The sequence below is a fragment of the Rhipicephalus microplus genome, unplaced genomic scaffold, assembly GCF_043290135.1.
Source record: "Rhipicephalus microplus isolate Deutch F79 unplaced genomic scaffold, USDA_Rmic scaffold_132, whole genome shotgun sequence".
Lineage (NCBI taxonomy): Eukaryota > Metazoa > Arthropoda > Arachnida > Ixodida > Ixodidae > Rhipicephalus > Rhipicephalus microplus.
The window spans coordinates 8,933-30,843 of record NW_027464704.1 but is presented as its reverse complement, the minus strand read 5'-3'; the positions used below and the strand labels follow the sequence as shown (position 1 = coordinate 30,843).

The 21,911-nt window shown below is 47.9% G+C and overlaps 1 protein-coding gene across 1 annotated transcript in view; it reads left to right on the top strand.

Annotated features, from left to right (window-relative positions):
- LOC142790836 (homeobox protein Meis1-like) overlaps positions 1-20,700 on the top strand; it is a gene marked incomplete at its 3' end in the record, with an annotated part of 110,659 nt that extends 89,959 nt beyond the window's left edge. The window contains exon 6 of the mRNA XM_075885361.1: positions 20,428-20,700. Coding sequence (XP_075741476.1) covers positions 20,428-20,700 — 273 coding nt within the window. The remainder of the gene's footprint in view (positions 1-20,427) is intronic.
- Positions 20,701-21,911: the final 1,211 nt, after the last annotated feature.

The following is a 21,911-nucleotide window of genomic DNA, read 5'->3' as shown; positions in this document are numbered from 1 at the left end:
ACAAACACAGCCCCTTGATGACTTCCGGTATTGTTCACCGATGAGCTTTAATAGCATTGGTGGATCGCAAGAGCTTTTCCTTGTTTTCCTTCCCCCATTTGGCAAAATATATTCGAATAAATGTTCTTTTGAGCTACATAAAGCTTACAAGATATATTCTTGTACATTTTCGCACGTTTCTTTTATGTAAAAAACAATAGAGTTTCCTTACGCTTGAAAAGAAATTGAAAACGTGCTTTCGGTTTTGACGTTAGTAGCTGGTAAATGAGGTTCTTTTGGGTATACAACGCTTGTGACCTTGAAACCGTCTATAGACGGTCAGGATCAAGCCAGTGCGTCTCGTAGCTTTCAGATCGGTCTATACAGTGGCGTTTCGGGACTTGGAAAGTGTGGCGCAAGCGGCCATGTATAGTTTGAGTTGTGCAGATTCATCGTCAACGCAGAACGAAGGGGTTCCAAAGGGGTTCCACAAAGGGAACGGGAACATACCAACGTTGGGACCGATGACGCTATACCGCGCTCGTTTAATCTGTTGCTCATCTTGCGTCTTCTCGATTTTCGGTTCTCGTCGGCTGCCGTGTCGACCATTACTCGTCTTATCTCAGACACATCTTCTGTTCCCGTCTGTTCTCGTGTGGTCTCAGTGTCGGCCGTTTGCTACCCGTCTTTCTGCACCTTCGGTTTTCCTGTATTGTCTTGTGTCTCGGAATTGCGTGTCTGTCTATTTTGGTGTCGTTCATCACTCCTATTGCGTCGTTTGGAGCATGCACCTTGAATTTCCTTCTCTTCGCAGGTCGCCTCTTGCTTGTCTGTTGTCGTCTGCTCCTTAAATTCTTGTCTGTTGGCGTCTTTTAACCGTCGTGTTACGTCGACGGTCCGTATTCGCAATCTGCTGTTCAGTAATGTGCGTCCGCCTTGTATAATACAGCGGTTTCGGGGCGCGGCATCTGATCCGAAAGTTGCGGTTTTCATCCCAGCCGTGGCAGTTGCATTTCGATGAAAGCAATATGCGAGATGTCCATTTAGTCTGCAATGTTAGTGCACGTTAAATAACAGCAGATGATAAAGAAATTTCCGGAGCCATCCACTTCGGCTTGCCTCATAAAGGCACCGCGGTTTAAGCAAGTTAATTGCCAGATATTATCGTTAGTAGTAGCAGTAATTTGCGTACGTATCAACTCGCTCACATTTAAGCCCTTCGAATCCTCCACGGTGCCTTTAGCGACTTCTGTCCTGTATTGGCAGGTTTGCGAGGGGTACTGGGATTGATACCCCGCACCTCCTCCAAAGGTCACGGGGGGTGAGAGAATGGATGAAATTAATATATTTACAAAATATACTAGGATAGTCAGAAGCAGCCGCTGCCAAGATGGAGGTACAACAGCGACAACAACACGAGCCCGATCGCATTCGTCGTCTTCGTCGTCTACCTGATGCTCTCTCGTTGCCGATGTCGTGTAACAATATCTTTCTTTATCGATAAAAAAAAAATAAGGCCGAAGCGAATGCTGTGTAAGCGCCATGCTACAGAGCTCGTGAGGGAAACACAGATATGGCGCCGTCGCACAACCATTCGTTCTTGCGCCTCGCTGCAATGTATTCCAGTGGTCCTTGCTCCTGCGTACTGAAATATATACGCAGAACGCCTCGCGCACGCTCTATAATCATTCACGCGCGTCTTTGAAGCGCAGGCTGAGTAAATATGCGCGCTCACGTCTCCCTCTGATCACGTGACGTTCCCTCGCGCTATTATCCCCGATGAAGAGAAACGAGTGCCGAATGTATTACTCCGCGCGTTACGTCTCTAGAAGGAAGGTGTTATTGGGAGGGCGTGTGGGTACAGGAGACTCTCTCGGTGCACTAAAGTGCGGAGGTTATTGTAATCGCGCTTTTCGTCTGCGTGTGGGGTACCGGGGTCTTCTGTCGGGTTCTCCTCGCTAATTACGTGCAGTGAAGCAAAAGCAAGAGCTAGGAAAGTTGTTTTCATCATGTCGGGAATGGCACTCAGTACACGTCTCCAATACTCCCATGCACCGCGGCCGCTCGACTGCTGGGTCGTGGGTGGAGCGTTTCAATTTTCTTTCGGAAGCAGTTTCTTGTGCACCATAAAAAAAAAGGATTATACATTACTCTTTACGGTGACTCCTGATTTCCCCCATGTAGGACTTTCTTTAGTTAGACACGTTAACTCTCCTTTAGATGCCAGAACTGTCTGAGGAGTTTGCAGCTTAAGGCGCGAAAACGACACGGACGAAGAGAGACAGTACACACACACGGAGCGCGGAGGAGAGTATAATGATCTCAAAATAGAGTTCTCATGACTCCCTAAAGAGAGTCTTGTACACGTAAAGTCAGCACTCGCAAACAGTCAGATGACTCTTTTGGTAGTGCAGTTAGCTTTCGCCTTTGTTTCGTTTGAGTCGTGCTTTGCCGGATCGCTTTCATGACGTCAGCACAATTCATCGTCGTCATCATCGCATCATCTGCATCATCACCATATTCGTTGTAGTGTACGTGCTTGCACCCCAAGGAAATGAATCTTTTTTTTTGAAAGTTCTGGCTTGCCACGTATACGACTCTAAAGAGCTATATACGTTACCTCTCTCGTGAGTGGCATCACTCTTCGAAGAGAGTATAATGACCTCCAAAGAGAGTTAACGTGCATGTTTAAAGAGAGTCAAATACGTGGCAAGCCGTAACTCTTGTTCATAAAAAAGTCGAATGACTTTTTTTGCCCCAGAATGTACGACAGGCAGGTAGGCAGGCAGGCAGGCAGGCAGGCAGGCAGGCAGGTGGATGGACGGACAGACAGACAGGCAGACGGACGGACGGATGGACAGACAGACGGGGAGACAGACGGAAAGACAGACGGGGAGACAGACGGAAAGACAGACAGACAGACAGACAGACAGACAGACAGACAGACAGACAGACAGACGTACAGACAGACGAACAGACAGACGAACAGACAGACAGACAGACAGACAGACGTACAGACAGACGAACAGACAGACGAACAGACAGGCAGGCAGACAGACAGACAGGCAGGCAGACAGGCAGGCAGGCAGGCAGGCAGGCAGGCAGGCAGGCAGGCAGACAGACAGACAGACAGACAGACAGACAGACAGACAGACAGACAGACAGACAGACAGACAATAAACATTAATTGATTTTGATGGGTTTCTGACTACGTTACTGCGTCGATAATCTGTCTACAGTTCAGAAAAACACCGCATTGGCGTAAAGATTTCATCTGTGCTTTCGAGCGTGTTGTCCATGAAGTCAATTGACTGGTGTGGTTGACTTCGTTAAATGGAGGTTTTAACGCAATCCACTTGGACGCTCACTCGACAGCGTCATTAGCTTGCACACTCTGTATAACACATTTCGATACTTTGCTCTTTTACCGTGTAATTACAGCGTGTCAGGAAGGATGGAGTATAGCGTGAGTAGATCTCTCGATACAGTAAAATGGATGGGGATCCCGACTGACTTGGTCACATGGAGGCTGATTAGCTAGCCTCGCTTCAAGGCTCGGATTGTAGACGCCAGAACTAGCGCAATCTGTAGCACACTTTAACTGCCGCCGCCTTGTTTCGTTGTTGGTCACGCAATTCTCGGCATACGAATAGGCCGACCGCGCGTTACACGAATAAGTGATATCACAGAAACGGTTGGCGCCAGCCCCTATAGTGCGTTCGTCATTTGGCAGTCGCTACGCCGTAGTTTGCTATGACTTAACTCAGAAAAGTTAAAGACTGCGCAGCGCCAAATGGAGCGCAAAATGGTAGGCGTAACTTCAAAGAGATTGGAGCACGGCAGTATGGGTCGGAGAACAAAGAACTGATGGGCTGTGGCATATCAGTGATATCTTTGATATCTAGTGTGGTTGATATTAAGCGAAAAAACTCGCAGGGTCTCTTAGGCATCTGCCTCAGTCCACTCAAAGGTGACAGATACATTATTTTTTCTAAGGCGGTGTATTGAATCCACGCCTCCCTTCCCCTCCCCCCCCCCTTTTTTTTTTTTGTGAAAGGTTTCTAACGTGGTATCGGAATGCCTCCAAGATCGGAGAAATTAAGCCCTTTGCTCTCCTCGCGTTGTTTTGCACGGCACCCGGGATCGGTCCACCGCTTTGGCCAAGCAATGACCGAAGGCACATCATGCTTGGCCAAGCAAAGACCAAGCATGGCGACGTCATTGCATGACGTCGCCACATGTTTTTACAATGGATTCACAGGGAGAGGATGGGCGAGCACCATGGGAGAACCCACCTGCTCCACTATACTGTATCGCAGGCTTGGGGTTAGAATTTGGAAGAGAAGTAAGGTAGGGGCATAGTTTCCCGCAGGCTTGGGGTTAGAATTTGGAAGAGAGGTAAGGTAGGGGCATAGAGTTTCCCTCAATACTTACTAGAGGGAACTCTGGCGCTAGTGTCTATGGGAGTTGCAACACACAGCGCTTCAGCGAGCTTGGGAATGATGGGTAGTACACACATTTGTCTAATTTTCGTACTTCTGGCCTGCTTCTGGCTCCGTGTGTGTTCGTGTGGCTTGGAGCTGTTTTTTTCACGAAAACATAAATTAGCAAATGTTCACCGTTTGCACTTCACAACCTTATTCTTTTAAGCTTACTATTTCGAATCAAGTCTCTAAGTTCAAAAGGGTTTGTTTGTTTTTTCTTTCAAAACAAAACTGAAACACAGCAATAAACGAAGCCGCAAGTACGATTCGCCGCCGCCCGCAAGTACGAAGACTAGGCAAATGTGTGTACTACCCATCATTCCCATGGTCGCTGAACGATCTCAGCGCCAGAGCGCCCTCTAGTTAATTTTGCGAAACTATGGGTAGGGGATGTGAATGAGTAGAATGATACAGATAGTTTGTAATTTAATGGAGAGTATTGATAGGTGGTTTAGCGAATGGATGGGGGAGCGTGTGCTAGAGTAGATGGAAGAGCGTTGGATAGTATTGAGTAAGAAAGAAATAGTGAGAAATGATGTGACTACCACCGGGAAAGCCACGTGCGGGTTCCCGGGCCGGTTAAATCAGCGAGCGTTTATCGAACATTACAGTGGATTCAAAATGACGTCACAATGACGTCGCAAAACTTGGCGAGTTATGATGCCGTCACGTGATCATGATTTTGGCATCACTCGGGTTGGCGTCTCCCCTTCAATTTAGGAGATGCTCAGGTGGAACGATTGCCGACCCTTTAGGCCAGGCTGACCCCGCTTTTCAACACCACCACCACCACGGGGGACGCCGACACGAGACGCCGGTCAATTTTCCTGTTTTATGAGGCACGTGAGGCTTTCGCCATGATATGCAACTTGGCCGGTGGCGTAATATGTAGTACTGATTAGTGGAAGCCAATGCTTATAACAACTGGACGGCTGCCTAGTGAAAGAAAGCTAGGGGAAATAAAGTGCACCCATGACAACAGCGAGTTGGATGGAGCGGTGAAGCTAAGGAGTTCGCCGGAATAAAATGCAACCAACTCCTGCAAAATAGGGTGACTTGGGAGTAGTTGTGAGAGGCCTCGCAGTGGCCACGAAAGTTGGCTGATCGTGATAATGACCTATCATGATCATGCCTTATTATACCCCTGGGCCACCTCCGTATACTTGCTCCAGTAGACTGAACTCGCATCCCAATACTCCCGTCCAAAGCGTAGAGTTGCCTATGGATACATGAAGGAACATTGACGCTATAGTGTCTACGGGAGCTGCAACGCACGGCGCTTCAGCGAGCATATAAAAATGATGGCTAGTGCACGGATTTGTCTAATTTTCGTATTTCGGGCTTCGGTTGACTTCGCGTGGCCTTAAGTTGCTTTGTCACGAAACGAACATCAGAAAGTCTTGGGCAGTCGCACTTGAACCTTTTAGGCTCACCACTTGAAATCGGCTCACGACGTTTACCACTGTCCGTTCTTTGATTCGAAACAGAACCAGAAGACAAAAACAATTGGAGCCACAAATGCGCCCGAGGCCCGCAAGCACGATGGTTGGGCTAATCCGTGTACTACCCATCATTCTCATGGTCGCTGAACGATCGCAGCAGCACAGTCTTTTCTTGTTAGCTTTAGGAAACTACGCTTCAAACGTAGCCTCCAAGATGGCGGGCGCGCGCCGCCATCTCGGAGGCCATGGTCCACAGCGTGCACTTGGCTGTGTCGTATATACCCTCCGCTTGCATACCTTTGTCGCCGCTGCTCAGCGTACTTACGAGAGACGGAGTCTTCAGAAACGCCCATAGAAGAAACAAACACACAAGCTTCAGACATAGCCTCCAAGATGGCGGGCGCGCGGCAGGCCGCGCACCCGCCATCTCGGAGGCCATGGTCCACAGCGTGCACTTTGCCGCGTCGTATATACCCTCCGCTTGCATACCTTTGTCGCCGCTGCTCGGCGTACTCACGAGAGACGGAGTCTTCAGAAACGCCCATAGAAGAAACAAACACACAAGATTCAGACATAGCCTCCAAGATAGCGGGCGCGCGGCAGGCCGCGCACCCGCCATCTCGGAGGCCATGGGCCACAGCGTGCACTTTGCTGCGTCGTATATACCCTCCGCTTGCATACCTTTGTCGCCGCTCCTCGGCGTACTCGTAAGAGACGGAGTCTTCGGAAACGCACATAGAAGAAGCAAACACACAAAAATGGATGCCGTCTTCTCTCGAAAGACCCGAGCAGTCTTTTTTTTTTTTCTCGGCGCGACTTTCATAACTCGTGACGGCGTTTTCGAAGAAGGCGTGAGTGTGTGCGCCGTGCCGTCCGCAACCGCCGCGAAGAGTTGTTGCATGGACGTCGGCGAAGAAGAGGGCGAATAAGAAGAAACGATGTGGCGAAGAAGAGAGGGTGGAGATCGCTGCGGCGGGCTAGCAGCTTCGGGGCCGATATGAGGGCGTAGCGATGCCGGTCACGTACGCCTTCCACGATGACGCGGCCGCATGCAGCAACGAACCGAGGCGTCTCCTCCGCCACTGCACTCGAAGCGAAGAAGGTTCAACAGCGCGAGCTCTTCACCCCGAAGAAGTGTGTAGCGCGATCTCAGTTCCTTAACGGTCGCATAATCTACCGCAGTGGCCTTCCTCTGCCTCTTGAGTTCTGTGCGTGCACGTTGTATTTACATACGGACGCGCGCTTGTGTTTTTTGCCTAGCAGGGAGGGTTCTACCGTTTTCCCGAAAAATTTCTATACTGCACGTGAACACATGCACGCACATGTACAAACACACGCACTACATAGGTGAAGTGTGGTTGTTCCCCATCTCGAATCAAGAAAAAAAAGATCAAAAGAAGACATGCTACCGATGTGCGCGGCAGTGTTTGTATGCTTGAGTTGGGTGTATATCTAGTGATGTTGTGAGTGCTGTGTGTGTGTGTGCTTTTTGTTTGCATATAGGCGCGTGTAATACATGTGTGCATGTGTGTGGTGTGTGTGTGTGTTCGTTTGTGCGCTTTAAGTTGGGTACGCAACGCGTTTGTTATGTGTCCTTCTCGTCCTGTAGGCGTGTGCAAGGTGGAGGCATCGAGAAAACAAGCTTCAGACAACGGTTGAAAGAAAAAAAAGTTACAATGAGGTGATCATGTGCGTCTCACGTCGGCCTACCTTTGTTCCCAGAGTTTTCGGACGTAAAAGTGGGAAGGAAGCTGTTCTAGGGATGCAACACCAGGGTTCTTAGACTGCAATTGTAGTAAAACAAACGAGAAACACTGTCCACATAATTCTCTCTACGTTAACATTACACAATGACTGAGCATGTCCGACTCGATTGGAGTATGAGCCAATCTTGGCACCCCCCTTAAAATAACAAGGAAGGGGGGGGTAGAAATGAGCTAACTCTCCCCCCCCCCGCCCTCCCTATGGGCAGCTATGGTATCGATGTTGCTGAAACAACGATTGGCCAACCAACAACTACGCCAAACATAGACAGTCGGGTTAACGTTTGCATAAAGAGAAAAGCAAGCAACCTGACATACTCAGCAGTGAGGCCTGTCTACGGCGGCATCTTAAAAGACCGGCGAGGTTCGTTAGAAAAAAAAAAAAAACAAGGAGAAGAAAGACTGGTTTTTCGTCTGCGTGTATGGGGTTCATTTCGATTTCATTTTACGTAAGCTTTGATCCGTCACCCCCCGTATAGCTATGCCGATGGAAGCATCGCTGTCTGCGGCTTTGCGCATTCCACGGCGACATCTACAGGAACGTCTGCAGGGGCCGATATGGCTATAAAAAATGAATCCAAAGTGTAACGTAACGCGGTCCCACTGAATCTTATACAGCTTGTACGCGAAGTGGACACTTTCAAAAAATATCTGGGCCACTTTAAAGGGCAAAGCGTGATCGTTATCATCGGACGTTATCATACGTCTTTTTTTTTTCTTGGTTACGGTTCATGTTGCTGCGACGATAGGCGTCCGACCATCGTGCGTTGATTGATTGATGATTGATTGATTATGTGGGGTTTAACGTCCCAAAACCACCATATGATCATGAGAGACACCGCAGTGGAGGGCTCCGGAAATTTCGACCCCCTGGGGTTCTTTAACGTGCAGCCAAATCTGAGCACACGGACCTACAACATTTCCGCCTGACCTTCGCGCGTTAGCGAGGGTGTTTTATTCACCGCTTATCATTCGAAATAGTTTCAAGGGCTTGTGTGTTTAAGTCCTTCAATCTGTTATCTCTTCGCGGACAATCTTAAATAGTCGGCTGCATTTGTTGCCCTTCGAAACAGACTCGTCTTAAAGTGCAGCATGCATGCCGTGCACAAGCTGATTTATCGGGTGGGTATTGCTTCCCGCTATAACGTTTTTTTTTATTTAATCGTTGTTTGTGGATGAGCTAGAAATATGCGTCATTATGATGATCAGGCAAAAAGCAGGTACCATCTTAATACTACTGTGCAGTATTGAAGAACACTGTATCTGTAATTCTGAGCATGCTAAGACTTACGACCTTAGTAGGTCGTTGTGACAAACGTTCAGTCGAGTATAACGTTATCGGAGTTGAAATCAAGCTTGATGACGTGGTGCGGCCTATCCGTGTTATTACTGCATCTTTCTTTCTTCCTTTCTTTTTTTCCTTCCTTCCTTCCTTCCTTCCTTCCTTCCTTCCTTCCTTCCTTCCTTCCTTCCTTCCTTCCTTCCTTCCTTCTTTCTTCCTTTCTTTCTTGCTTTCTTTTTGTGCGCGTGTGGTAGCGTTAGGCTTTTCTTCCGTGAAAATGTCTGTGTGAGGGAAATCCGCATCACTTTTTCCGAGCGAATGTATCTATATTTCGACGACGCTCGAGGTAGTACTTCGTATTCCAGATGATTTAACAGGGTGATAAGCGCAGTTATCAGAGAAATATTTGCTAAATAAGAATGACAGGCCGAGCTGTACCACTAGTTTGGGCATGTGACGTGTTAGCGAAGGGTCTGCTAAAGGGAGAGACAGCGACGTATAGGAGGGAAAGAGGAGCAAAAGAAATGCGAGGGAAAAAAAATCACGCTTTATGCGCACGTTTTAAATCAGATGGTAAAACTTAATGTCGAGTCCCTCACCGGGAACTTCCACTTACGGACTAATCGCTCACAATGAGTCACACTCACTCACTCAATCAATCACTCCATCGAAATCACTCCCTTACCCTCTCACCCGATGACTCGCTCTCAGTCACTCTCTCACTTGCTCGATCACTCACTCATACGCGTTTTTCAGTGGTCTCACTCATGATCACTCACGCTTAAGATCGTAGCAGAGGGCGAGACGCAATCACTTTCGAAAAAAAACGAAACAAATGTTGAAAGACGGTGACGAAATTTTGTTCTCTCGTCGTCTCTTTGCGCGTGTGTACTTTCGGGTTGGCTGTTCTGGACGCTCGCACTTCTATCGAAGCTCACGAAAGTGAATGATGTCCTTGTCACTACATGCCGGTTTGAGTGGCACCTTGCAAAAAAAAAAAAAATAAACAAGTTAGTGAGAGAACTCAAAAGAAAATTGGCTTCGACGTCGACGAGCTCTTTCAAGTGGGGAAAAAAGTGAGGTCGCCGAAGACGTGTGACCTCTTGCCAACAGACAGGCGCGAGTTGTGATTGGCTGATGGGGTGGCGCTCTGCGCTCTATAGCTTCGCGGAAATCACCAGGCTCGCGACCTTCGACTGTCAAAAAGGAGCTTCAAAATGGATTCCAAGGACGACGGGCTTGTGTCTTTAGGACCTTATTTGTTTTTCGTTTCTCCCAGCTGTCGCCGTCTGGCAAGCGTTTTTAGACTTTTGATTTCTAAGTTTTGTATGTCGCGAATCCAAATAATTCTGAGGTCGTGAACTGCCAAATGCATGCCAACGTCGCCTTTCGTGCCGGGATTAGTCACTTAGATGTATTAAAAGAATGACAGCTGGCAGATGCGAGCACATCATCATGGTCATAATGCGGTTAATGATGCTGATGAATATTACGTGTGGAAACACAATTCACAGTAAACTTCATTTGAACAGTTTTAAAGGTGGGAGCCGACAGACGGAAACAGATCGTCGTCATCATCATCACGTGTTTGATGGTGTTGATAATTTTTAGACAAAAAAAATAGTTAAATTCATTTCGGGTCCAATCCAATCCAAGCCCCACAAGAATCGATTCTTATTTTTTTTTTCATTTTCGAATAATAACGACTGCATTTTGCGAAGAAGCGTTCTATTCACTCGTAGTCAACACTCGGCGAGTACAACTGGAAAAGTGTCAGGTCAATGTTGTCCACTACGTCATCTTCATCATTCCGTGAGCGAGCGTGTTAGAACGAGGGCGTGAACAAAACAACGCAGAAAACGCTTGCGGTTACAATGAAAAAAAAAGCGCACGCAAGGAACAGAAATATTTTATCACTTTAAGCATCCTCTGCCGCCAGGTTCTTGGCCCATCGCCTTTTGTGGGTGAGTGCCATTCACATGAGGTCGTCGTCGTCGTTGTCGTCGTCGTCATCATCATCATCATCATCATCATACTCATACTCAACAATTGTTGCTATCTAGAACTACAAAAAAAACCCTTTTAAAATACCTTTACGTGGTATTGGTATGGACTTATCTGTGCCTGTCATTTTGTCTCTTGGAGCTTCCATTTCTGGGTTCTATAATGCGACAGTATGCGCGGCCGTCCGGGACTATATTAATAAAACTAATAGGTTGACTAATTAATCTCTTTCACTATCATAAGGAAGGAAAATAGAGGGAAAAGAAAGGCAAGGAGGTTAACCAGCCTATAGGCAGCCGGTTTGCTACCCTGCACATGGGAGAGGGATGGGGGAGATGAAAGAGAGCGGAGAGGGAAGATAGAAACAGCACATTTGGCAGCACACGCGCGCACACTCAGTCATAGTCCAGTCTTGTCTCTCGCGGTGTGTGACATAGCTGTTACAGCCGCCTGTTCAAGTTCGTGTCGCGCAGGAATTTCAACAGAGCTTTTGTCGCCTTCTGTTGCAATGTCTTCTCTCGGGCACTTGACAGAATAGTGTGCACACATATTTGGCTGTTTGTCGATGCGCGCAAGAACGGACGCCAGTGACTGTCTCTGGAAGTCATACAACGGACAGTCGCACAGGGTGTGGTGCAGCGTCTCTTCGCAATGACAGGCATCGCAGAAAGCGTTGTCAGGCGGAAGTGTTGTCGGCCCGTGTGCTCAGATTTGGGTTCACGTTAAATAACCCCAGGTGGTCGAAATTTCCGGAGCCCTCCACTACGGCGTCTCTCATAATCATATGGTGGTTTTGGGACGTTAAACCCCACATATCAATCAACAAAACTATATACGTATACAAATCAGATTATTGCTCTATTCTGAGAATAAATTCGTTGCTTTAACTGCGTTAGATCAAGCACCACACTTTCCAAGGTTATCGGTAATATTTTTATTATATCCATATTGTTTAAAATCTGAACAATAATTTTTAAAACGACGTGATCCTAGGCCAATCCCCCATAGTGGGTATGCGCCATGGTCAATATAGGTGAACAAGAAGAACAAGAACTCATTCGCATTATTGCGCTTTCTCATAACCCATTTGCAGTATCCTGTGTCCATGTGCATCGATTTCCTGCAGCTAAGTCGCTTTCGCACGGCCAATTGGTAACATACTGGTTTTGCTCAAATGATAGAACGACCGTCTCAGATAGGTGATTGTCCCGGGCTCGATCCGCTGACCAGGATGAATCTTTCTGCAGCCAAAAGCTTTCCTGTTTGTAAAATTCGTACGGGTTCCTCGTGGCTTCGTGCTACAAACGGGGGGACAGGAATTCATACCCAAGAAACTGGGTGCCACCTTAGCTTGCCTCCACTGACGCTGCCAATCCTACGACGCTAGCCTTTAACCCACAATTTCGAATAGTGTGCCCCGGTGCCGTAGAGAGACGACTAACCGGCAGGGTACGTCAACTGTCCCTTTCGTATAGAAAAGCAATGAGTTAATAAATATTCATCACGATCAGCGCACAAACAAGCAAAAAAAAAACACAACACCACTGGGTTAGTGAAGTCCAGGTTAACACACTTAAAAAGCCAGTTGAACTAGCGATGAACCTTTTTGTGCGCTAATCGCGATGAGTATGTTCCAATTTGCTATTTTACTTGAGTGCATAAACGATTTTCGGATACGCTTTAGTATTCCTGCAGATGCCAACGACTGAGTTCCAGCGTTGGGAAGCCCCACATTGCCTACCTCAGACACACCACTGAGACGATGCATGTCGGTGGCAACGGGGAAGGGGGGGGGGGGACAGAGCATTTCTACACGGAGGTGGTGTAGTGGCGTCGGTGGTCTCGAGCGGCAGTGGTGATAAGGGTGTCGGAGGCAGGTGGCGTTTAGATAAACTACTGGACCCGGCCGGCCTGACCGGAGGACCCACAAGATCGCGCAGTTCCTGGACCTCATCATACCTCTCAGCGCGGCATACGAATGAAATAGAAACAAGATTATGAAAAAGGAATGAGCCGGACACTATCATCGCTTCGCCTCGTTAGTACCGTGCAGTCTTGCGGATGCTAGGCATCGAAATTGGCTGTAGCTTTCAGAAGGACCGTTTTTCAGCATTCGGGATCAAAGTATGTGTACTTGGCGCTCTAGAAGACGACGTAGCGAAGACGAAGACTTAAATGACGCAGTGTGTTGGTCTGCAGTTGTTGGTCAGGGATAGTCGTGCGTCAATTGTCTTCGTTTTCTTTTGGGATAGTTTTGCTTACGAATACGTAGCAGCTAGCTTGCACTCAGACGCTCTTGAGTTAACCTCCAGAAGAATCGTCTTTGAAAAATTAACCAACTAGCTCATATGAGGGCATCTTAACGTCTACATTGTCTGCTGCATGCATGTCACCAAATTCGTGCCGCATGAATTGTATGGTTGTTTGCTCATTATCAGGTGGCTCTCAGACTCTCGCTTAGCACCGTTTACTAACCATAACAATGTACGTCCTCTTGCTTAGTATGCTGAATCAGTAGTTTGTATCCTGGCTCCTAGAAATCCCAAAATTTTGGATCTTGGAACCCAGTAGCCCTGTGGCACACTTTTGCTGTCTGTACGCCGTGAAACTCGGGCAATGTGCATTGCGTCATCGCCTGCCCACCAATCAGGCGACAAACATCTCATGCTTAGCGCCTTCTGATCATCATCTGGTGACTTCCTTAATTCTTGTTTAATGTCGTCTGCTTAATACCAGATTGCGTGTCCAGGAACCCAGTTGTACACTTCCGCTTCCTATATGTCGCAAAACTCGAGCACGGTGCATTGCGTCACTGTCTTCTCACCAGTTGGGTGACGCCATTTTAATGCTTAGCGCCTTCTGCTCACACTTTGGTGACGCCCTTGTTGTTCAGCTCAGCGTCTTCTACTCGTCCGCAGATGACGTTGCAGAACACACAAGGCAATAGGAACTCACCCATGGGAAGCTGCCGTCTGCATTTTCACGAAGATCGCATGGCTTACATTGCATCGTCTTCTTAACACCATCACACAACGCCCTTGTTAAGCATAATATTATTGCTCAGTATTCTTCGCTCACTCACAGACGTCTTCTGTCTCAGCGTTGTCTGAGCAAAGCCCCGAGACCTGACAGAGATGGCCGCCGGGAGCCCAAGAAAGGCCCTTGTAATTTTCGGACGGCATACTGAACCCCTGTATACCAGTCACTTCATTGCACAGATTTGATGTCGCAGAACGTATCTAATCACCGCCAGACTGAAAGTGTCTCCCTCCATACAAATGAAAAAACAAATTGTCCCGGCGTGCGATGGCCGAATTCCGCACTGCATGTCTGTATCGGAAGAGTATAGGTAGCAGCGCGGGGCATGGGCAGATAGAGACGCGGTGTGGTTCCGATTGCATCCCGTGGTCAAGGAACACCCAAAAAGAAGTAAGTTTCAACTAACGATGGTTATATGGCGGAAAGCCAAAAAAAAAGAAAAGCATAGGGGGAGGGTGATCGCAAAGTGATGCGACTGGTGGCGTTGATAGGACTTGGGTCTATTGGCAAGTGCTACGAGGTTGTATTTTTTCCGAGCCGCGTCCGTTGAAAGCTGAAGTGTTGTTGGCCTAGTCGTTCGGATGTCCCCTCTGTGTCGCGTCGGTGGCTTGAGAGGCAAGAACTAAGCAAAAAAAAAAAGAAGCAAAAAAAAAACGAGAATGTTCCCCAGTGGACTGACGGGGTGGGATCGATATGAGGAGGTGAAATGGCGGTGGAAGAGGGGAGGGTGGAAGGTTATGCGAAAGTGAAAAGCCGCGCGCCGATAAAACAGGGCGTACGCGCGCATACGAATGAGATTTGAAGCACTCGACGACGTACGTGCATTCACCGCGGCGTTAGTGGAGACGATGGACGAGTCGCGACTGAGGGCATTGTCACTGCAGCTGAGCCACGCTTGCATGGCCTGATGAGCTGTGTCGGGTACGCTGCAGAGTTCTTCACCCGTAGCAGTTCTGGAACTGCCCTTCAACTCTGTATACTCGACTTTACGCAAGAGACACGTCGGTACAGCCACCTTGGGCTAGTAAACGAATGTTTTCTCATTTGCGTATATCGTAACAACAATTTTAACGAGGTCTCGAAACGTCAACTGCACCAATCGGTTTCCATGCGTATATGCGTCTACCATAGCACCGTTTCTTTAGTTATTAAATAGCCCCGCCGCGGTGGTCTAGTGGCTAAGGTACTCCGACCCGCAGGCCGCGGGATCGAATCCCGGCTGCGGCGGCGGCTGCATTTTCGATGGAGGCGGAATTGTTGTAGGCCCGTGTGCTCAGATTTGGGTGCACGTTATAGAACCCCAGGGGGTCGAAATTTCCGGAGCTTTCCACTATGGCGTCTCTCATAATCATATGGTGCTTTTGGGACGTTAAACCCCATAAATCAATCAATCAAACCGTAAGTATTCTATAAGTAGACTATAGGTATCTTGAGGTACGGTTTGATGACGATATATATATATATATATATATATATATATATATATATATATATATATATATATATATATATATATATATATATATATATATATATATATTACATGGTGGTTCTGTGGCCGTAACGTTGGAAGTAGTCAAGTAGATCCTCCGTGAGCGGTCACAACACGTGGTTTATTTCGACGTTTCGGCCTATAGAGTCTGGCCTTCATCAGAATCCTGATCACACTTGTGTTACAAAAATGTTTAACGATTCAGAGTACATAGTACCCTACTATGGGAGAGCACAAAACCGTCCCGACACGTGGAAAGGTGAAGCCAAGAGTCAATCTGAACGTGACCTACATCATCAAAAATATAGGGGCCGTCGGTGTTTACAAATGCGGCTGAGGCCCTCAAAGTAGCTCCGGCGCCGTGCGTGTTTGTGCGCAATATTTTTCAGTAACCAGTTTTCTCTTGGTTGTGGGCTTGTAGGCGATCAGTCGCACGTGATGTGACGATCTGGTGTTTTATCGAGGTGCTTTTAATTGACTGGTCGTTTCGCGTTGGCACGTTTCATTTGTAGCCTGGATATGAACGCGTAGCCATCGTTGTTCCATGCAGCATTTGAAGGGTTGCGCTGTCAATCACCTGGGTGAATGTCTTATTTTCGGCGTGTAGGAAGGAAAACGTTTGGTGGGAGAATTGCGCACTTTGAAAGAAAGATAGAAAAAAACAAAGAAAGAAAGAAAGAAAGAAGGAAGGAAGGAAGGAAAGAAAGAAAGAAAGAAAGAAAGAAAGAAAGGAAGAAAGAAAGAAAGAAAGAAAGGAAAGTAGCACATTAGACATGCACAAGCCAATCTTCGCCTATCCTCATTTTCTCAATAAGACAAGACCTCCTGAATTATTTAATAAAGAAAACGAAGAAAATTGTTAAGGAAGCAGAAGTACTTTCGCCTTTCTACGATTCACTTGTCTACACATTGAGTATAGAGTCGAGGACGCCACGATTTCAAGTTCGGAGGCTTTTGAGACGCAACTAAAGCGAGGCACCAGTACCAAGTCGAGTGAAATCGAAATAAATCAACGAAGCTGTACTCTCTAACGCTCTTGTCCCAAGGTGTTTCTTAGCACTCCGAGGGTGTGTGTACGCTGCATACGTTTTTTTTTTTTATCACCAGCATCTCCAGCAGGCACTCTCAACCGTCCGCTCACTGTCCTCTCTTTACGACACGCCGGCTCGCACCAGCTCTTTGCATTTTAGCACCGCGGAATCAAGTCGGGGTCGTCAACACCCGTCCTTGTGCTTTCTTTTTATTTCCGCTTTTTTAATTCGCTTAGAACTTGCCGCCTAAAGGTGTCCTCTTCACTTCGATCGCTCTGGTGGTGCGTTGTTGCTTGAAACGCGTCAGGTTGACGCCTTCGCGACCTGAATAACGCCCCGTGCCGCGCAATCCATGCAGCGCAGTCAAGGCTACCTGATTAGTGTCAACCAATCGGAGCACAGCGAAGCGGCTACGTGAATAGTGTCCACCAATCGGAGGACAGCGGAACAGGGAAATTGGATGCCCTGATGTGTCCAACGCATGCTAGCTTCCGTTCAATGTTAAAAACGGCAGGTGGCGTTTACTGTGACGATTCGTCTTTAATTACGAATTCACCGGACTATTGTCTGCCTAGAACAATGGTTGAGTGCTATTCTATTTCAATCGAAATGAAACGTCCATTAAAGGTAACAATATTCATGAGAACTAACCAACAATGATGTTGGCGTCACACGTGACGCCAACATCATTGTTGGTTAGTTCTCATGAATTTTGTTACCTTCAACATCATTGTTGGTTAGTTCTCATGAATATTGTTACCTTTATTGGACGTTTCATTGCGATTGAAATAGAATAGCCCTCAACCATTGTTCTAGGCAGACAATAGTCCGGTAAATTCGTAACAACACGCACGAAGAAGTGTTCCACACTCGCCGTAATTAGCCACTATAGCTGCGCCGATTAACACTCCCAGGTTGAAATGCAGATATACGAGCATATACCCCATAAAGTAGACAGAGGGATGGCCGCCACTGTAGCTCAGTTGGTAGAGCATCGGACTTGTCATTCGGAGGTCGCAAGTTCGCTCCCTGCTAGCTGCAAGTTATCTTTTCGTCCACGTTTCTTCACATTTGCATTACCATTACTGCTAATAACATCCCTTGATAATATCTTTGTCTTCATTGTCAGTTAGTTCTCACGAATATTGTATCTGATTAAGAAAGAGACGAGCCCTTTAAATTTCGACTGCTTTCTCTTACTAAATGCAATAAATTTTCGGTGAAAGCAATACAGAATCTCAGAGTTGCCAGTAGCTCACGTGGTCAGATTCGCCTGTCTCCGCTTTTCCAGAATAACACGCACCTTGGCGGGTCTTCTCTACATAGAGTTGCCTGAAGTTAACTCTGGGGCACTCTGGCGCTGACATCGTTCAGTGACCGTGGGCGTGAAGGGTAGTACATGGATTTGCCTATCCTTCGTGCTTGCGGGCTTCAAACGCACTCGTGGCATTGTTCATTCCCGTGTTTTGGTTTTGTTTCGAATTTAAGAACGAACCGCTTTTTTTTTAACTTCGTGACCCTATTTAATATTGTTGAGCCTAAGGAAGGTTAAGGTGGTGAAGCGCAACTCCTAAACTTTTTTTTTTTTCGTGACAAGGTATAGTTTCAAGTCACGCGAAGCCAAACGGAGCCGAAAGTACGAAGACAATCCATCATTCCCATGCTCGCTGAAGTGTCATGCGTTTCAGCTCCCGTAGACACTCGCGCCATTGTTCTTTCTAGTGTATTTATAGGAAAGTCTATTTTTCTCTACATGACGGGCTGTCCTTATCCATGTAGCGTAGTCTTCACTGCACTGCACGGCGTGTAGTTGGGGGTTCAAGGCTTGGGAGGGCGCTTTGAAAGCCCCGAACCGTGTGACACACTCGCTTATGCCCGCGATATGCAATTGTACGTGGAGGCACGCGAGGCACTGAGTGGATTTCTCCGGAAGGTAAAGAACTGAGTCTCCCATCTTCCTCCTCGGAGCCTTCAATCTGCCTTCTTCCATGCCGGCAGCTCGAGCGTAATGGCCGATGAGTGCTCTACGCGATAACGGGTGTATACACCTGGTATCCCGAGGCGATGTTTCGGAATATCTAAGTAAAGACACCAGGGGTGGGGGGTGCGGTGCGAGGGGGGGGGGGGGGGTACTTTCTAACGCGCTTTGCCAATCTAAAATAAATGCGACCAGTATATATATATGCCTTTCTGTTTTTGTTTGTGTGTTAAGGGAGTTGTGGATTGATTTGGGGGGGGGAGGGGGGGAGGTAGGCTATCGTCGATTTAAATGGGTACATGAAAAGAGAGGTCTGTATTTAGGGTTGGTATCTATATCCTTTTGTTTTTTATTTATTTCGGTTTATTTATGGTAATGTATTTCACCGGTGAAAGGCGTCGAAGTGGCCGTGAGGACTGGAGTGAAGAAGGAGCTGAGAAGATAAAAGATTGTGTGTGTTTGTGCGTTGTGTGTGATATTGCGAGAATACATTTTTGAATTAGTATTGTTTGTCTTTGGATGTACGCGGAACGCGCTGTCGGTGATTCTTCTTTATAAAGCGTTTTCGGCGACGTGTTGCTTTTATGGGAGGTGTCCATATTGCTTCGATGTTTTTTCCCCGCGAGCTCGCTTGCCGGGGCCTTATCATGTTCCGGTTATTGCGCCTACAATCGAATCGCCGCTATCGGCAACTCTTTAGAGCCTCCCGTGTACCTGACCGTCAGTGTGCCTGATGATGTCTCTTGTCTTTTTTTGCTCCGTGCTTACGCGATTGGGCTAATGCAGTGCGTATTGGTTTTTTGCGTTTTTCGCCTTCGCTCAGTCGGAGCGCTCTCTGTCGGGACAAAGTTTTTCTCCGACCGATGTGTTTTTTGGGTTTTATTTTTTTTTAAACTGGTGCAAAGCGTCTGAGAGCCTCGCATTAAAAGGGTCGGTACGTGACGCATTGCCAGTTAGCGTATACGGACGTCAAAATGGCTGATCGGGCCGCGTCTTACACCGTTGTCTCACGGCGCTCCGCTGATCGCGATTGGGATGGAGCTCCTTGAAAGTGATTGGCTCCCTGCTGCAACTTGCTTAAAGAAGCCAATCGCGATCAATGAATTTCGTCCGGATTCAGGCCTGATCGCGGTCAAACTTGACTGTGCGATGCAAATATTAGCGGTCCTTGTCTACGCAACGCGCTTGTTCTTGAAGCAATATATGAATGGCCCATCCGCATGTGGCCCCCACGACGTGGTATACCTTTCAATGTGTGCCACACACGACTGAGCTGCTTTTAATGGTAATTAAGATGTAATATCATCTCTGTCTTAGACTGATCAAATGTAGTTGCTCTAGTGGCTAAGGTACTCGTCTGCTGACCCGCAGGTCGCGGGTTCAAATCCCGGCTGCGGCGGCTGCATTTCCGATGGAGGCGGAAATGTTGTAGGCCTGCGTGCTCAGATTTGGGTGCACGTTAAAGAACCCCAGGTGGTCGAAATTTCCGGAGCCCTCCACTACGGCGTCTCTCATAATCATATAGTGGTTTTGGGACGTTAAACCCCACATATCAATCAAATGAAAATGTAGTTGCACAAAGATACCTTTCTGTGCGACAGGTATATGCTGAATAGTTTGCCGATAGTGTGTATTAGTGTATTTTCTACCACCACAATTGCGTTCATTGTATGTCTTCAGACAACGAGCTGTTTTTTTTTTAGATTTGTGAATGCAGACTGAAACCTGTTGTGGAAAAAACTTATATTTTACGCCTTTGCCCAAGCACTTGTATTCACTCTGATAGTACCGGTTTTGGAAGTCCTTAAGCTTAGGAGACTGTTTTTAATCACTTGACATTGGGAATTTCTTAGTGACTTCATTTTCAACGTGATCGGCAATGTGTGTTGGGTGATTACAACAAGCTGAACGCTTTCGCATTGGTTCTTCGCAGGTGCACGAGCTGTGCGACAATTTCTGCCAGCGGTACATCAGCTGTCTGAAGGGCAAGATGCCCATCGACCTAGTGATAGACGAGCGCGACAGCAAGCCCGGGGACCTGGGCGACAACAACAACAACCACAACAGCAGCGGCGGGGGCTCGGGGGGCTCCGGAGGAGGCGGAGGGGGCGGAGGGGGAGGCGGGGGAGGCGCGGGGGGCCGCGGTCACCACAACCCCGACACCACGGGCCACAACAGCACCGACAGTTCCTCCACGCCGGATCAGGTGAGTGCTTCTGCAGTCGCCAGCTTTGAAGCGACTCCTTTTAACTCCTTTGAAGCGTTGTTTCGATCCACTGGAGTCTCGATCCAAGGGAGCACTTCAAGTCAGTTACAATACTAGATGCGTTGTGACTCGTTCGATGCGTTGCGACTCCCTTAAATTGTTATGACTCTGTTAAGCATCGTGACTCATTTGAAATGTTGACTTCATCGAAGTGTGACTCAAAGGAGTCACAACACTTCATGTTTGCTACAACACATCAGGCGTTGTGATTCACACGAAGCGAAGCGTTGTGGTGCCTGCCCTTGAAGCGTTGTAGCTTCCCTGACGAAGCTGTGTTTCCATAAAATGATGTTGGAGTTACCTTAATTTTGTTGCTTTTGTATTCACGACATTGTGAATCTCTTGAAGCGTCATGAATCCCTTAGCATCACTGTGTCGCCTTTAACGACGTCACGTTGTGCTTATCTTAGCGACGTTTTGTCGTAGCCGGCTTTCAGCAACTGGGCATTCATTCTAGCCGACGTGGATTCTTAAACCGTATGCTGGACTGACAAAGAGTGTGGTAGGGCGTGGATTCGTTGTCCCCCCCCCCCCCCCCTTCCGCAACGCCAATAACCGCCGCCACTTTTTCGGCGTTTGCCGAACACGTGTGCCGCTGACCTTGACGCGGCACCCTTCAAGGTCGAAGACGCCGTCCGGTCTGGCGCGGAACCCTCGTCGCGCGTGGGATGGAGACCGGATTTCGGCGGTGTCTGTCTGTCTCGAGAAAGCGCGGGAGTTATGTATGCCGGCCTGCTGCTGCTGCTGCTAGCGTCGGCTGCTACGGGCCTCCCTCTATCTCGCCCCGCCACCACCCCACACTCGCACTTCTGCAGTTTTCCAGACGGCGTCGGGGTTCTCTTCGCATGCACGGGCCGCAGAAATGGCGTCTCCTACAGCCGTCCTTCGCTTCTCGAACGTGCTCCGTCTTTAGCGCGGTCCCGGGTATCTCACGTCTGCTCGCCTTTGCAGCAGCAAAAGCACCGGGAAAACGGCGTCGTCTGCAACGTTCAGTCTCGTGAATTCAATCTGTTCAGTGGTTCACGCACACAATGTGGTGCCACTAGCGTATCGGTCCCGGATCGCGGAACAGGCCTCGTCTTACAGCGTGCGTCTTGTAGATGAAGTTCATCCGTGGTCATCCAAGTATACTGTCCTCCGAATCCGCCCCG